Raw genomic sequence first — 17,658 nt, forward strand, 5'->3', positions numbered from 1 at the left:
GAGAATACCACATGCAGCTAACAACTGATGAGGGGCCGCCAAAGTCAATGGTTTGAAAGGCTTAGCAGTCTCACTGTCTAAGTTTCACCATGAGGACCATATCACAGCGAGGGAGAATGCTTATCAGGCCTTCAACATATTCTAATGAAAATAAAAGCAAAAACACACAATTTTTTAGTCTCCTGTGTAAATGCACCAGTCTGTTCCTGCATGTACGGTAACATGGCTGACTCATGATCACATCCTGAGCCTCATTTATGCTGTACTAAAAGACTTACCCAGCATTGCTCAGGTCCTTCAGGTCAGGGAGCTGGCAGTGTGGGAGATGCATGAGTAAAGACAGAGGGTTGGGGATGTGGGATGCTCAGGGCAGGAGACAGGAGATGTGGAGGGTGCAAGAGTCAGGGTTGGAGAGGAATAAGGGGCTCAGAGTGGAAGAACAGGGGACTCAAGGCAGGGGATGGGAGTGACTGTCAGTTTCTCCCTGACACTGTGTGGCCTGGAGGCTGTTCAGGCTGCTCACTGATGCTCCCCTTGCTGCCCTCTGTAGTCATGCATGAGTATAACAGTCCCTACTATCCCAATCCTCCCTTTCAGTTTGATACAAAACAATTACCTTCTATGCACATCCCACTATCCTGGCACAAGCAAACCCTGACCTTGCTTTAAGTTATGATAAGAGGAAGTTGCACATCAGATTTGGTGGTCCTAGCTCTTATTGTTTAGGAGAAGTTCTTGAACAAACTGACTCTCAGCCAGATAGACATTTCTAAAATATATAGTAAGATTTTGCAGCTTTAGCTATTTGTATAGTAGCATCCTCTAGTACTCTGCATTACTATGTATGCACAGGATCCACTAAAATTATCTAAGTACATATTGAGATGTCATTCTTGGACATACTACAAGTATAATGAACCAATTTTCTCTAGCCGGTTGATCTCCTTTAACTGCCTCTTTCTCTGAATCATTATAGTAGAAGTCTGCTGAAAGCTACGTATTGAAGTTAAATAACAAAGGTTAAGTGAAGCACTCCAAAAATCAGGGAGTGAAAGGTAAGACATTGTAGGAATGAGGTATTTAAAATATTGAGTGAACTTATCTCCACCTCATTTAACATACACATTCCATTTCCTTGACAATACAGTAAGAATCTTAAGTTTTGTTAAAAGAAATTTCAACTGTCTGGACACTTTACAAACTCTGCAAGAGATATCACCTCTTCTCTGCTTCCTAGAAGTTGTGTAAATTTTCTTCCGAGATGCATAGCAAAGACGACAACCGTCTAAATGGATATTGCGGTAATACATGGCTTTATTTGAACAGAAAGCATACTACCACACAAAAGCTGCCATTCTGAAACTGGTTAGAAAATAGGGACAGAAAATCCATCACTAGAAAACCCAAGAAGCAGAGCTTTTCCTAAAAGGATACCCAGTAACCTAAAAAAAACCCTGCATGGATAAAAGCATAAATGGAATTGCTGAAAAATTTAAATTTTCATTTCCACTAAATGATATGGCACTACATTCTATGGCTCCGTACGCATGCTATGGTGCATCCAGCTGACCCTATTCATTACCTGGGATCTCTTCTCTGGGAACTCTACTCAGCATTGCTGCTCCACATTGATGAAGATCTCCTCCCACTCCACATTATATAATACGGGATATAAAGGTGGTTGTTTTTATCATGTAATTAGTCAATCCTACATCCAATTTAAAGGTGTCTATTACCATTTCAAAATGTTGACATGCTTCTTTGTATACTGTTATCTTAAACAGTGTAACAACTTCCCTTTTCATTTTGAGAACTTTGTACTTTAATGTAGTCTGTCGATGGCACTCTGTTAACTGAAACCAATACAGTTTCATAATTTCAACCCATAAAGTATTATTGGGGGAAATCAAGCTTATTTCACCATTGTCATATAGCACAGTGAACTGCAAAAGGAAACAATTAAGGCCAACTTGCAAGACTATTTTGCTTGGAGAACTAATAAAATAGCAACATCAGAAGAGTTGAAAGACTGTAAATTGAAGAATTAAGAGGGAAAATGAATTTTTGTTCGTTCAAACTTGTTTAAACAAAGCCATGTTTAACATTTAACTCTAGTGACTAAACACACTGGAAAAAGGAAACCTTTAATGTAAATTCAATATTCATCCATTTTGAGCTTTAAATTAAGATGCCAGAAAGCACAATAAACCTCCTGGAGATCTCAGCAAACCTCTACCAAAGCTATGAGTGTCTACAGGCCTTTGTCAGATATACAGAAGCAGAGAGGACACAACCAGTTTTTTAAAAACATTCTTTACAGGCCACCATTAAGAGCCAGATTTGAATTGTGCATCTCATTTCAAAATATGTATCTGAGAAATTAACAGATGGAACCAGTGCAATACTAGCTTTAACATTCAGCTGTGAATCACAGTACAAAGACAAAAATATGGAAGTTATAATTATTTGTGCTGTCTGGCAGGAGCCTCTCAGGCTCTCTTCTTTGAATCCTCTGGTGTGCTAATATTTACAAATGACCAGGCAAGGAAGTTACTCTAGCAGATACATCTGCTCAATGACAAGTCTGACTTCAAGTGTGAGGTCAGTTACCAACCTCACTTTTCACCTCACTTCAATAACCAACTTCTACTTTGTTTCTGCATACTGTGTTCTACAACTCTGTGTTCTTCCACAAATGATTCAACATATAGGTGACTCTCAGCTGACTGTACTGCTCCTGCTCAGATTCTGGTGCCAGGCAAAAGCTACTGTACAGAAACAGTGACCAGCATCTAGCATAATGGAACCTTGGTCCAGGATGAGGGCTCCCAGGCACTATGAACATTCTGAAGACCTGAATGAAGAGAATTTTTCTTGTCCAACTGCCTTCTGGTAACCATGAAGGTACTTCAAGGCATACTTGAAGGCAAGTAGAGTGACTGACCCCAGAGGCATACTATAGAACTTGGCTCGCTCCCGTGAGCTCTAATTTCATCTCCCGAAATGAATATTTTGAAAAGACACTATCACTACATAGTGAGACAGAAGAGACACCTACATATAAAAAGTCGCTCTTACAAGTGGAAAAGAAATTTTATTTAGACTCAGCAATCCTCACAATACAATGGAGTTGGTTTGTTAAATACATGGTCAGTCTGGGACAGTAGTTCATAAGCACTGAAGAGGAGCCATCGACTATTTTTAGCAATGGGCTCACACCCAATTTGATTCAATGTCTGAACCACAGGGCAGAATGTGAATCAGAGGAATACTGGGGGATACTGAGTCATTTAGGCAGATACATTATGGTCCAACTGAATTCAATAGCAAAACAGAATGCTGGGAGAGTAGCTCTGCTGTGTCTTCAGGCTCTCAGGTGTGACAAGGCAGGGAGCTCCTTATAAGCTCAGAAGTTTTTCATTGAGAGCAATCTGTGACTGCGTGAGATTTGCCAAGTAGGTCACCATCAGCAGATCCTGAGAAAGAAAAATGGACAGCAGTTAGACTGATTAGAGTAACAAAGAGAAGAGAGAAAGGAGTGATGTCAGAGACGTGCAAATGTGCTTCATTAAAGGAATTTACAAATAGTGCAGTTGCTAAGCACTATTCTTCAGAGTGACACCTTTGGCTCCACAACTTATTTTCCATTTCAGACACTCACTGGTCTGGAATACCGACCATTCACATAAGATTCAGCACTCAGAGTACTTTTTATCTATAGCCCTCAGAGCATTGCAAGCATTATTCTCATTTCACAGACAGAGAAGTAGCAACTTGTGCCCTTAGCAATCTCTGACCACCTTACACAGCAGTGATTCCCTTTATCCAACAATGAACTGAAGTAGTTGCTTAATAGCACACACCACCACTACACAGGACTGCAAAAGAATACGTGAACACTCTAGTCCAGGGATTCTCAAACTGTGGGTTGGGACCTGAAAGTGGGTCATGACCCTATTTTAATGGAGTTGTCAAGGTGTAGTAATTTGTTATCAGAGGAGGGTCTCAGTGCAAATGAAGTTTGACTGGAGTAGCAGCTCTCAATCAAAACTGCAGGGAGAATGAAGGGAAACAGTAATTACAAATACTGGATTTTAGCTAGAACCTGAGGGGCAAAAACCCTATCCCTAGGGAAAGTGATCAGGGCCTTCGTGGGTATAACACAGCCAATGCATTCCCCAAGGCAGCATGCGTGTGTGTGGGGGGGGGGTGTCAATGAATCAAACCCAACTCAGAGGATATGCTCCTACTGAATAACTACCACCTTCTGCTGTAACTAGTTGATCCCTGGATGTCTCATCCAACTACTAAACTAGTTGGATCCTGCTTATAACACTTGCCACTTCTACAAACAGTGCACTTGAGAGTAGGGTTCTAATTTATAGCTGGGCAAACTGAGAACAGAGGTTGTGACTTTCTCCATTTATCACAGGAATCATAGAATCATAGGACTGGAAGGGACCTCGAGAGGTCATCGAGTCCAGCCCCCTGCCCTCAAGGCAGGATCAAGCTCCGTCTACACCATCCCTGACAGATGTCTATCTAACCTGTTCTTAAATATCTCCAGAGAGGGAGATTCCACCACCTCCCTTGGCAATTTATTCCAATATTTGACCACCCTGACAGTTAGGAATTTTTTCCTAATGTCCAATCTAAACCTCCCCTGCTGCACTTTAAGCCCATTACTCCTTGTCCTGTCCTCAGAAACCAAGAGGAACAAATTTTCTCCTTCCTCCTTGTGACACCCTTTTAGATATTTGAAAGCCGCTATCATGTCCCCCCTTAATCTTCTTTTAAGATGAGCTGGGAACTGAATCAGGGCTCAATCCCATTGCTTAGGGCATGGATACACTCTGCTTAGCTTGTTAGAGCTGGCAGGCTCATACCAGGTTTGTCATGGGCAACACGCACATCACAAAGTCCTTTGAAAAAAAAATTGAAGCCTAAGGTTACTGGTCAAAAATATTAGGCACCTCACCTTTTACCCCAGATGCCAGTCATCTTTCAAATCCAGACTACAGTAAGAGCAGGCTATTTACACTCTTGTCCTAAACATTTCATGTCTCTAGACAATGCAATAGCTTTCAAGTTATGCACACAAATCCAAGCAAGTTTAAGAAGGCGTCCTTTTCCTTTAATTGTTGAAAGGCTGCCTTAAGAAGTCCTCATCTCTCCCAAGTAGCTTGGCTATCCTATTTCCAATTTTTGTTACTAGTTAAAAAGAGTTTATCTAGTCACCAGTCTGGTTTTGCCTTTTTTGGGGGCTATCAGGTGCATTCCTTCAGCCTAATGCCTGATAAGTTACTAAGAATCCTTGTTCACATCAGATCCTCAGCCATGAAGAATGTGATTACTGGAGACTGGGAAAGGGCCACATCTTTCTTGAAAGATGTGGACAGGAATTCAACTCTCAATGGGTAGAAATTCCATGCTTGGATAATAAAGAGTATAGCAGCAGGTGTGCACTACCAATAACCGGACTAGGATGGTGTAGATTATGAAATGTTCAGAGAGAGTAGACACACTATAAAGGCAGAAAACCCAATAATAATGGATTTCAACTCTCAATATATTAATTGGATACATGTCACCTCAAGATGGGATGCAGAGATAAAATTTCTAGACTCCATTAATGACTGCTTCTTGCATTAGCTAGTACTGGAATCCACTTAAGTGGAGCACAGAATCTGGTCCAAGAGGTGAACAGAGCTGAACCTCTCAGCAATAGCAGCTATAATGGAAGTAAATGCAACATCCCTGAAGGAGGGAAAATTCCAAAGAAACCCACACAGTAGCATTTAACCTCAAAATAAGAAACCACGCAAAAATGAAAAAGCTAGTTAGAGAAATTAAAAGGAACAGTCATTCGACTGAAATGCCGTCAAGCTGCAGAGACACTTATTTAAGACTATTAACAGATGCTCAAACTAAATGTATACCCAAAATTCAAAATGGCTTAACAAGAAAGCAAGATAGGTTGTTCGTGACAAAAAGGCATTCTTTAAAAATGGATATCAAATCCTACCGAGGAACATAAGGAACAAACTCTGGCAAATCGTGTGTAAAAAGGATAGTATGGCAAGAATTTGAAGAGCAACTAGCAAAAGAGAAAAAAATTGCAAGTGAATAAGAAAAAGGAATTCTGTCAAAATCTGTGGTGGTCTGGGAAAAATGATCTTTTAGCCCCTCAATCAAGGAAGAGGAAGACCATTACAGAGAAACTAAATTAATTCTTTGCATCAGTCTTCACTGCAGAAGAGCTGAAGGAGATAGCTATACAAGCCATTCTTTTTCAGGGACAAATCAGATGAACTGTCCCAGCTGGAGGTGTCGATAGAGATGGTTTTGGAAAAAAGTAAGAAGTGAAACAGTAATAGGTCACCCAGGACAAGATGGGTATGCCCATATCTTGAATGCTACATGCAGTTTTGGTGATCCCATCTCAGAAAAGATACATTAGAACTGGACAATGTACAGAAACTGGACAGTAATAAAAATGATTAGGGTATGGAAGATCTTCCATAAATGGAAAGATTCAAGAGTCCGTGGAACTCACTGCCAGGGGATGTCATGAAGGTCAAAAGTATTAACAGGTTCAATAAGGAATCAGCTCTACTCGGGAAGGGGGATTTTGGGGGGGGGGGGGGGGGGGAGAGAAATCAACAACAGCGAATAGCCAAAATGGCCAACAATGTGACCCCATGCTCTGGGTATCCATAAACTTCCAACTGCTGGATGACAGGGGATGGATTATTCAGTAACTGCCTTGTTCCCTCCCTTGCAGGAGGCATAATGGATCTGTCGAAAAAGGCTTTCTATCAAACAGATCTCCCTCTAAACTGCCACTTTTTGCAGACAAACTGCTAAGTCGGCAAAACACGGCAGTCATTTTTATGCAAACTAAGCACGGGATACAGGAGTAACAGGACTCACGTTGATATTGCTGTTCAGCATTGTCTCAAAATCTTCCGGTGAAATCTTCGGCACCTGATTAATAAGATCCATCAGGAAGCGTCCAACAGTGTTGTCAGCAGCCACTTTACCTGACTAACCATAAAATAAAGACATTTCACAATGACCAAGATACAACAAATTTGCTGCACCGAACTGGAAGAGCTTAGACACAAAGAAAGCTCTCATCTTCCCCTGTATGAATTGGAATAGAGCCATACATTCTTTATTATCAACTGTGACCACCTGTTACACACAGGCTATAGAAATTCCCCCAAGTAATTCCTAGAGCACAGCTTTTATATTAGGGATATGAACAACTGGTCGAGTAGTTGACCATCCGATAAGCAAATGTTTATTTGATAGTCAACACACTAGTCAACTAGGTGTTGCCCGCCTCCTTGCTGTTTGTCAGAAAGAAGCAGCAAAAGGGAAGGAGGAGGGGGCGCTTCAAAGCATCAGCACCATGTGGAGCCCAGAGCCAGCTGGGGAGTCCCCAGGTTGCACTTCAAAGCGGCAGTGCCATCTGGAGCCCAGGATCAGCTAGAGACTTCCGCCAGTGACCCAGGGCTCCGTGTGGCACCGCTGCCTTGAAACACCACGTGGAGCCTGACACTGGGCTCCCGCAGCACTTCAAAGTGGCAGCACCACATGGAGCTGGGGAGTCCTCAGTTGACCCCATGCTCCCCACAGTGCTTTCACTTTTGAAGTGTACCAACAGCCCTAAGGCTGTTGCTACACTTCAAAGCAGAGGCGCCTTTATCAATTATTCAATTAGTCAATTAATTGAAATGTAACAGTCATGTTTTATATAAACAATCCAACAAACAAAAATTGTCTGTAATGGAGAATCCACCATGACCCTTGGTAACCTGTTCCAATGATTCCTCACAGTTAAAAATGTCTGCCTTATTTATGATCAGAGTTGTCAAGCTTCAACTTCCAGCTGTGTGACTATTACAGCTCTCTGCTAAAGTTAAGAGCCCATCATTAAATGTTCATTCCAATGTAGGTATTTACCGATTAATCAAATCAGTCCTTAACTTTCCCTTTGTTAAACTAAATAACCTGAGCTGCTTAAATCTACCACAACAAGGCGAGCTCTCTAATCCTTTAATCATTCTTATGGCTCCTCTCTAAAGAGTCTCCAATTTATCAACATCCTTCTTGAATGGTAGGCACCAGCACTAGACACAGTATTCCAACAGCAGTGGCTCCTACTCCATTCATCCCTATTTATGCGTCCCAGAATCACACAAGCCCTTTTGGCCACATCAGCACAGACATTAGGCTTACCAGCACATCCTCTGCATACTGCAGCACTGTGCTCAGGGTATCCTGGATCCGGGCTGACGCCGCCCCCACTTGCTGCAAGTCACTGGACAAGCCAATCACTCGACTGGGGCTCAAACAGGTTTTCATGATGAGATCAACTGTGCCCAAGAGGAGAGAGACTGAGAAACTGGCTGCCACAAGGTTCAACTGCCAGCCACTTCCCAGAGATTTCTAGGATGACACCTGCTGCAGCAACAAAGGAAATGCTTGTCCAATGCTTCATTAACAATGTAATGCTGGCATTTCCACAGGGACAGACTGGTTTACTTGGGGGAACAACAGAGGACACATGTACAAGTCCCACTGACATAAAGTTCAGTATCTGACCATTTTAATGCCTAAACCTGAAACTGCAGGCACCCAATCTTGAAAGTTTTGGCCTCAGTCATGGAGGTGTAGGGAGTCACTGTGCCCACATCTCTTCTGCCACCAGATTGACTCTCAGCCAGCAGGTAGATCAGAAGGTTCATTAGTTCACAGGGATACAGCGTAGAACAGATTTGTTAGCATTGGAACCAGAAGTGGCCATTACAATCTATTTTGGGGAAAGAAGGCCCCAGAACCAGGGCCCTGGGCCCCCTCCCTGTATCCTAAACTCACAGAGATTCACACTCAGCAGCTGGTCTCAGCCCTGCATGCTGCCCCATGTGGCGTAGTGGCAGGTACTGTCTGCTCTGTAACCCAGTGGGGTGTGGTAGTGGTACCTTGCTGGTTGCTAGGCTTGGGCAGTGGGCTGTGGGTGACCTCCCCTGGTGGCTAGTTGTAGCACGGCCCAGCAGGACAGAGAATGAGTCACTAGGCAAGGGTCTCAACCTGTCCCAAGAGTTGCCTCCCAGGGAGAGACACAAAGGGAAGAAGGTGGGGTCCAACCCCTGGCTGGGGGCAGAGCTGGAAGAGAGTTAGTTTCAGTCTGGGAAGCAGGGGAGAAGGGGCTAGGGAGGGGGCTGGGATTGCAGGACCCAGCCACCCCCCATCTCAAAGGGGGGGGGGGGGGGAGGGACCCTGAGGCCTCCTAGCCCCAGTTCCTGTAACCAGATTGCATCTGTGCTGTAACTTGGAGAAGCAATAAACTCCCTCTATTCTACTAGCTGGTGGAGTCTGTTCGTGCCACTACAGGGGTGCAGGAGAAGGGATACCCCAACGCGCCATCACACCCCACCTCCAGCTTTGTACAGCTTCACCAGGCAAAAGGTGTCATTTGGTCACACACCTCTCCCAGGCTCAGGTTACCATGAGCCTGGGCCATTGTGAACCTCCTTGCCTCAGCATCCTCTCAATGAGTCAAACCCAGAATTCCCATCCCCTTCTAGAGAGCAGTGCAATGCCCAGGGAAACTGACACACAAACACGTTCGTACGTTACTACAGAACAGTAGAAATCACAGGCAACACAACAAGCAAACAGTGAATACAATCCCCACTTCATCACAGCCTCCATCCTGAGAAGCATCAGATTACTACTTGATCTGAGAAAGAGTGATGTACTCCAACCATTTTTAATCAGGTCCAAGCAACAACAATACTGCCTTCCTGGCACCCACTACAGCTACAGCCTCCCAGTGCAACTCAAATCCTCCGATAAGTCCCAATTATTTCGACATCTCCTGGGCTCATTTCACTTCCAGTAAGATGGCCTCATGATATATACAATCTCACTTTAGGAGGAGTAATTTAAGGGACACTAATTTGAATCTAGATCCTAATAGAAAATAGCAATGCCCAAGCCCTCCTCTTCTGTGGCTTTACAATAATATTTTCCAGTTTTGTGTTTCTCTCTGCCAGGTTGCTGGAAGAGACTCACAAATTGGAAGCGTGACATCAATGGTCCCCAAATATTTTACCTTGAACCCTCTTAACCCTGCCCATACCCCCGACCATTTCCCAGAGCTGGAAGCAGGACTACAGCAATGCCAACAAGGATAAGGGGGCTGGAAGCTGAGTGCCCAGCTCCCATGGGAACTGGCCTGGGCCTCAGTCAGCTCCTCTTTCTTCCAAATATTCCTCTAGTTTGGGGACCTCTGGACAACACAGAGTGCTGTCAAATTGGAGAATTACTTTGTGACTTTTTTCTAACTCTGATATACAATCTCAGGTGCTCCCAGTAAAAAATTAATTGGGAAAAAACATGCAGAGTGAGATTTAATTGCCAGCATCCCTTAAAAAACAAAAAATCAGTTTCTTGTCCCATGTCAGTTCTGACAAACAGAACTCACATGAAACATGCCAAGTACTAGGCATGTACCTTATCACAGCTGAAGGCTTCTGAACAAAAAGACAGCTGGTGGCCTGCGGGTGAGAGCTCCCAGTGTATTTAATCTCTGCCTTCATCTCTCCCCAGTTTTGTCTACAATCTCTTTGCTGCTTTTGAGTGTGGTTTTGTGGCCTAACGTTTTGACATGGTGTTTCTCTTCCTCACCCTCCCAAACACTACTTTTCTAATCCATTCAAAAGCTTCTATCTTACGGCACAGCTCATTGCTCTGCATCCACTGCACAATTCCTACATGTGCCACTATGCCCCCAAAATGCTGGACCATTTTGACTTCCACATATCCCCAGCACCCTGTCCGACAGCACCATTCCATTAGCATGCAACAGCTACAAGAACTCCCCTACAATGGGGTGCAAGGAAATGAGAGAGGATGAGGCACTGGAACGAAGGCAAAGACTTCTGAAGCAGCACTCAGGTATGCACAGTGGAGAGTCATATCCCTGTGATCCCCAGACCCACAAATCAAGCACCCAACTATCTGGTTAGGACCAACAAGAAAACCAAGCCAGCTTACCTCCTATCCGCTCAGTGTCATAGTAAACATACTTCACTGTCAGAGGTGTGAACATCACCCCCATGGTCTTACCAGGGACCCCCATTGGAGCACTAGAAAAGACCAGATTTACATAACATAGCATAAGTAATAGGCAATCAACATGTCAAGAACAAGTACTGCAGAACCAATTTTGCTTCCTTCTTTGACCTGATTATCGATCTCCTGAATTGGGGACAGCAGTAGTGAAATGTGGTCTAGATGAAATGACTATTAAATGGTACAGAACTGTCATTATACAAAGAGTAATTATCAGTGATTCACTGTCAACATGGAAGTGCTTATCTAGTGGGGTCCCATAGGGATCAGTCCTGGTCCAATACTACATATGCTATTTTCATTCATGCCTTGGATAAAAAGTGGAGAAATGCTTATAAAGCACATCACATTTTATGAAGTAGGGAGGCATTGCAAGTACTTTGGAAGACAATTAGAATTCAAGAGGATCTTGAAAACTGGACAGTAATCAAAATACAAAAATCAATAAAGATAAAGGCAAAGTACTTCATTTAAGAAGAAAAAAGTCAAACAAATATAAAATAGAAACTAACTGGCTAGACTGTACTGCAGAAAAGGATAACGAATCACAAACTGAGTATGAGCCACCATGTTATAGTTGTGAAAATAAAATTATCTGCTGTATTAACAGGAGTGTTGCACATAAGAGATGGGAGGGGACTGTTCTGCCATACCCTGCAATGGTGAGGCCTCATCTGGAGTACTATGGCTAGTTTGGGGTTCTACACTTTAAGATGTGGCCAAATAAGAGAATCCAGGAGAACAAAAGTGATTGGATTAAAAATTTTGACATTCAATGAAAGATTAGAAAAATTGGGCACAATTAGAAAAGACAAGTAGGGGTGAGGGTGAACCCGATAAGTCTTCAGATACATGAGGGCTATGATCATTCTCCATGTCCACTGAAGGTAGGACAGGAAGTAATGCTCTTAATCTGCAGTAAGGGAGAGTTAGGTTAGAGATTAGGAAAAATGTCTGGTTATTGGAGTCAAAGTATTTGAATAGACTTCTTAGGGAGGCTGTGGAATCCTCATAACTGGAAGATCTAGGTGTATGTGGTCCTGCTGCAGTGCTGGATGGACTAGAGGAATTTGAGGTCCTTCCAGCCTTACATTTCTATGCTCTGCAGACATAACCCTTCATCTTATTTGCCTCCCCTAGCACTAAAACAGAAGAGACCAAGCTGGTTACTCATTCTTACGAAGAACAGCATTCATGCTTGTGGAGAGCTGTAATTGTTCTCTTACACAGCTGTAAGCCCAGAGAAATTCTAGGGTTTCCCAGGGGTTCTCCTTGGGACTCAAAACTTATTACTAGGGCCCTACCAATTTAATGACTATGAAAAGTGTGTCATGTACTGGACCAGAAATAAGCCAATCTCCATGAAATTTAAGCTTCCCCTTGGTTGCTAGGAATGCCCCACACAAGAGGCTCCTAGCAACAAGTCCTGGCTGGGCTGGAGATGGAGAGGACTTGTCCTTCCCTGCATGGCTGCTGTTATTCTCGAAGAGAGAATATACCTGCCTCAGAGAGCCTCCTTGCTGTTGCTGCAGCTGGAGGAAACTTGTCAGATATTCCCTTGCTCCTGGGACAACCCCAACCAGGGAACTCTTAGTTGTGAGTTCCAGATGGGCTGGGGAAAGACAAGATTTGTCCTTCCTTGCACAGAGGCTAAGGGTGGGAAGGGACTTCAGACCCAACTCAAAAGTGTGGGACCCTCTCCCATAGTTATACCACCATGACATTTCAGATTTAACAGCAGAAAACATAAAACTGACTAATTTTGATCAATTTAATGGCCAGAGGGATTTAAAATGCACTATGAATTTGGTAGGGCCCTACAGATTACATTTTTCCTGTAGTTTATATAGTTTTCGAGGTGGGGGGGGGGAGGGCGCAGAGTCAAGGGATTCAGATAATTGAAAGGAAATTACAGAAATGACACTTACTAATCATTCATCTGCGGCAGTCAAGCCATTCACAAAACATTATTAGTTCTGCCAAGTGTGACAAGTACTAATCCTAATGGGAAAACGGAAGTTCAGAGATTAAGTCACTTGAACACAACTCCACAATCAAAGACACAGCTGAGATCAGAACCAGGAGACCCAGTTCATAGCCTCTGCTCTGTACATTGGACAATACTGCCTTAAATAGGACAATTAACTAAGCTCCCTACCCTAGACTGTCCCTTTTCGGTAATCCCACTGGAGATCATCCTTTCCAAAGTGTAACCCCCAAAATACCTGAGATAGGCTTTAATGCTCATGCGTCCATTCTGGAGACTGGTGTCCACAGTGAGATGGATTGGATTGTGTGCTTCCCGGCTATAATACTCATGGATCAGGACAGAGTGCTCTGTAATGTCATGGCCAGTAGCGTACCTGAGAAAAAACACAATTTAAGAACCTGAGAATCCTGAGCATCCAACACTCCAGAGTGTAGTTATTAACGGTTCATAATCCTGCTGGAAGGGCATAACAAGTGGGGTGCCATAGGGGTCTGTTTTTGGGACCAGTTCTGTTCAATATCTTCATCAATGGTTTAGATATAGGGATAGAGAATACGCTTATTAAGTTTGCAGATACCACCAAGCTGGGAGGAGTTGCAACTGGTTTGGAGGATAGGGTCATAATTCAAAATGATCTGGACAAACTAGAGAAATGGTCTGAAGTAAATAGGATGAAGTTTAATAAGGACAAATGCAAAGTACTCCACTTAGGAAGGACCAATCCGTTTCACACATACCGAATGGGAAGCGACTGTCTAGGAAGGAGTACTGTGGAAAGGGATCTAGGGGTCATAGTGGACCACAAGCTAAATATGAGTCAACAGTGTGACGCTGTTGCAAAAAACCCCCACCAAAATGTGATTCTGGAATACATCAACAGGAGTGTTGTGAGCAAACACAAGTAGTTATTCTTCTGCTCTGCACTGATTAGGCCTCAATTGAAGTACTGTGTCCAGTTCTGGGCAACACATTTCAAGAAATATCCGGAAAAATTGGAGAAGGTCCAGAGAAGAGCAACAATAATGATTAAAGGTCTAGAAAACATGAGCTATGAGGGAAGACTGAAAGAACTGGGCTTGTTTAGTTTGGAAAGGAGAAGACTGAGAAGGGACATGATAGCTGTTTTCAGGTATCTAAAAGGGTGTCACAAGGAGGAGGGAGAAAAATTATTCTCTTAGGCCTCTGAGGATAGGACAAGAAACAATGGGCTTAAATTTTAGCAAGGGACGCTTAGGCTGGACATTAGGAAAAACTTCCTGTCACGGTGGTTAAACACTGGAATAAATTGCCTAGGCTGGTTGTGGAATTTCCATCTCTGGAGATATTTAAGAGCAGGTTCAATAGACATCTATCAGGGATGGTCTAGACCAGTGGTTGAAAAAAAGGTTGCGCACCACAACCCCCATATTTCATTGTACTTATGTCACAACCCCCAAGGTAATTTGAGCAGCACGGCACTTAGATTCGGGAGGCTGGGGCTTATCCACCACTATGGCGACCCCCTAGGAAGACATCTACGATCCCCTTGGAGGTTGCAACCCATGGGTTGTGCACCACTGGTCTAGATGGTACTGCACCCTGTCATGAGGGCATGGGACTGGACTCAATGACTTCTCGAGGTGCCTTCCAGTTCTAGTGTTCAGTGATTCAGGAACAAATGAAAACTGGTTCACAAAGCCTCAGTTTGTAGGGAACCAACTATAGTTCTCCACATTCCACTCTCAAGAAGTCTATGCTGTGCAGTTCCCTACAATACTTCACCTGATTTCCCAACAATGCTTGGATGAAAAGTCCAGTATCAGAAGATATGGCCCAACTATATATTTTTTATTCATTTCCCACAACACCTAGTTTTACCTTTAAACAACGTATCCCATTCTTGATATTTATATTCTATATCCATAGCAGTCATTTCAACAAAATGTAAATTTTGAATAAGCAGCAATGCAGCGTACACAATTTCAAGGTGCATAATGTGGCCACACAACTGCTAAGCACAGGTCAGTTATACATTTGCAGCAGGGAATATGACTTACCACCCCAAAATGATTTCAGTAGGGGAAACCTTCTTGTGCAGCTCGTACATATTCTTGGCAAACTCCATATCCACAGCCACCTGAGAACCAGAACAAAGCAGCATGAGGCAATGAGCTGCAGGAGCAAGTAAACAACAAGCAGTGAAACAGGTTATCATCGCCAACCAGGACTACAGAAAAATCTTCCTTTAGTAGTTACCAGCTCACCACAAGCAGAATTAGAGCTTCATTGGCCTCCGTATGCTAGGATAATGTGGGAGGATTTCACAGAAAGCCCCTGCCAATATACCACACATGTTGATTGCTCTAGTCACACAAGACACAGTGAATTCTAGAGTCACATGCACTAACTCAGGCACCGACCGATCCAGGCCTTTCAGAATCCCAAAGACAACAGGTGAAATGCAGGAAAGCCATGCTAAGTGTAGCATGAGGCACTTGTCCTGGCACATGCAGCTAGCCCACTAAGAGTCCACATCTTCCACTGGAGACTGCCAAGTGCTTCACGTGCTATCATGCCATTTAGTCACCCAACTCGCTGTGACCAAGTGCTCAGGGAGCAGAGGCCCAGACCACCACTCACCTCATCTTCAGACTCATTGTGTGGGACAGAGAAGCAATTGGTGACTTCCACTGAGTGTTTGTCCACGGTGCCTGCAGAGCAGAGAATGAGCCTGAGGAAGGTGCCAGGCGGGATCATATTCCCCAGACCCACTACCCCTGTGGGCAGCTCAGACTCCCTGGGGTCATTCCTGGGAGGGGATGTGGACCAACCTGGGGAGCCTACAAACGCAGGTGTGTGTGGGGGGGGGGAGAGGGGATGGTCGGTGGGGGAACCGGGGGGGGGGGGGGGCGGGGGAGAGAAATAGCGGGATACGGCCGGTGGGGGAGAAAAAGGGCCGGAGATTGGGGGGGGGGGGCGCTCTGTCAGGCTTGGCCCAGTGGGGGGAAGGGGGCCCGCTCTGTGGGGCCAAGAGAGTTGGAGAATGAGGAGTGGGGTGCAAGGGGGGGCTCTGTGGGGCCCAGCGAGTTGGAGAATGAGGAGTGGGGTGCTAGGGGGGGCTCTGTGGGGCCCAGCGAGTTGGAGAATGAGGAGTGGGGTGCTAGGGGGGGCTCTGTGGGGCCCAGCGAGTTGGAGAATGAGGAGTGGGGTGCTAGGGGGGGCTCTATGGGGTCCAGGGAGTTGGAGAATGAGGAGTGGGGTGCGAGGGGGGGCTCTGTGGGGCCCAGCGAGTTGGAGAATGAGGAGTGGGGTGCGAGGGGGGGCTCTATGGGGTCCAGGGAGTTGGAGAATGAGGAGTGGGGCCTCTGCCGAGCTCGGCGCGGTGGGAGAGGAGATAGAGGGCCGGAGTTGTGGAGAGGAATCTGTCGGACCCGGCCGGGTAGTAGGAGGGCCGCGGGGGGACGCTCTGTCGAGCCTGGTGCGGTGGGGAGGAGGGTCCCGGGTCCCGCGAGCCTGTGGGCTCTGGCGGGCCGGGGGGGGGGGGGGGGGCGAGGAGCGTGTGGGCTCTGGCGGGCCGGGAGGGGGCGGGGGGGGCCGGGCTCTGGCGGGCCGGGGGGGGCGGGGGGGCTCTGGCGGGCCGGGGGAGGGGGCGGGGGGGCTCTGGCGGGCCGGGGGAGGGGGCGGGGGGGCTCTGGCGGGCCGGGGGGGGGCTCTGGCGGGCTGGGGGGGAGGGGGAGCAGGGGGGGCGGGGGGGCTCTGGCGGGCCGGGGGGGGCCTCTGGCGGGCCGGGGGGAGGGGCAGGGGGGGCGGGGGGGCTCTGGCGGGCCGGGGGGGGGGGCGGGGGGGGCTCTGGCGGGCCGGGGGGGGGGCGAGGAGCGTGTGGGCTCTGGCGGGCCGGGGGGGGGCGAGGAGCGTGTGGGCTCTGGCGGGCCGGGGGGGGCGGGCTCTGGCGGGCCGGGGGGGGGGGGGCTCTGGCGGGCCGGGGGAGGGGGGGCCTCTGGCGGGCCGGGGGGGGGCGGGCTCTGGCGGGCCGGGGGGGGGGGGGCTCTGGCGGGCCGGGGGAGGGGGGGCCTCTGGCGGGCCGGGGGAGGGGGGGGGGGCCGGGCTCTGGCGGGCCGGGGGGGGGGGGCGGGGGGGCTCTGGCGGGCCGGGGGGCGGGACCGGCTTTTACCCAGCAAGGTGCCGATGACGCGGGCCGCGCCCTCGTTGCGCCGCTCGAAGCTGTCCACGATGGAGGCCAGGATGACCGGGTGCAGCCGCACCACGCGGCCGCCGGGGAAGGGGCCGGGCAGCGCGGCGGGGCCGGGCGGGCCCGGGGCCGCTGTCGGTAGCGCCGCAGGAGGCGCGGAGCCGGCCGATGGCGGTGCGGCGGCGGGGCTCGGAGCGGCGGGGGCGGGAGCTGCTGCTACCGCCACCGGGTCCGGATCCTGGGCCGGGGCCGGGGCCGGGGATGGAGACACCGCCGCCATTTTGCAAAGAAAGAGGCGAAATTTTTCACGCTAGTGCTAATAGGCTGAGCCAGACGCCTGTCACCACCCTTG

At 46.9% G+C, this 17,658-nt stretch overlaps 1 protein-coding gene across 1 annotated transcript; it reads right to left on the minus strand.

The window, feature by feature from the left end:
- Positions 1–3,074: 3,074 nt before the first annotated feature.
- EIF3F (eukaryotic translation initiation factor 3 subunit F) lies at positions 3,075–17,601 on the minus strand. The gene is made up of 8 exons (XM_075935735.1): positions 17,289–17,601; positions 15,758–15,828; positions 15,175–15,254; positions 13,374–13,511; positions 11,071–11,162; positions 8,248–8,384; positions 6,934–7,047; positions 3,075–3,476 (listed from the first exon to the last, which is right to left on the minus strand). The coding sequence occupies exons 1-8, from the start codon at positions 17,584–17,586 to the stop codon at positions 3,399–3,401; spliced, it is 1,008 nt and encodes a 335-aa protein (XP_075791850.1). The 5' UTR covers positions 17,587–17,601; the 3' UTR covers positions 3,075–3,398.
- Between the last annotated feature and the right edge of the window lie 57 nt (positions 17,602–17,658).

This window comes from Pelodiscus sinensis, chromosome 8, assembly GCF_049634645.1.
Source record: "Pelodiscus sinensis isolate JC-2024 chromosome 8, ASM4963464v1, whole genome shotgun sequence".
Taxonomy (NCBI): domain Eukaryota; kingdom Metazoa; phylum Chordata; order Testudines; family Trionychidae; genus Pelodiscus; species Pelodiscus sinensis.

Coding starts and splice junctions, on each gene's coding strand:
- EIF3F (XM_075935735.1), bottom strand. CDS start 17,586: ATGGCGGCGGTGTCTCCATCCCCGGCCCCGGCCCCGGCCCAGGATCCG. Junction 7,048..8,247: donor AGTATGCAGAGGATGTGCTG/GTAAGCCTAATG, acceptor TTTTATGGTTAG/TCAGGTAAAGTGGCTGCTGA. Junction 3,477..6,933: donor TGCTGAACAGCAATATCAAC/GTGAGTCCTGTT, acceptor TTTCTTTCTCAG/GATCTGCTGATGGTGACCTA.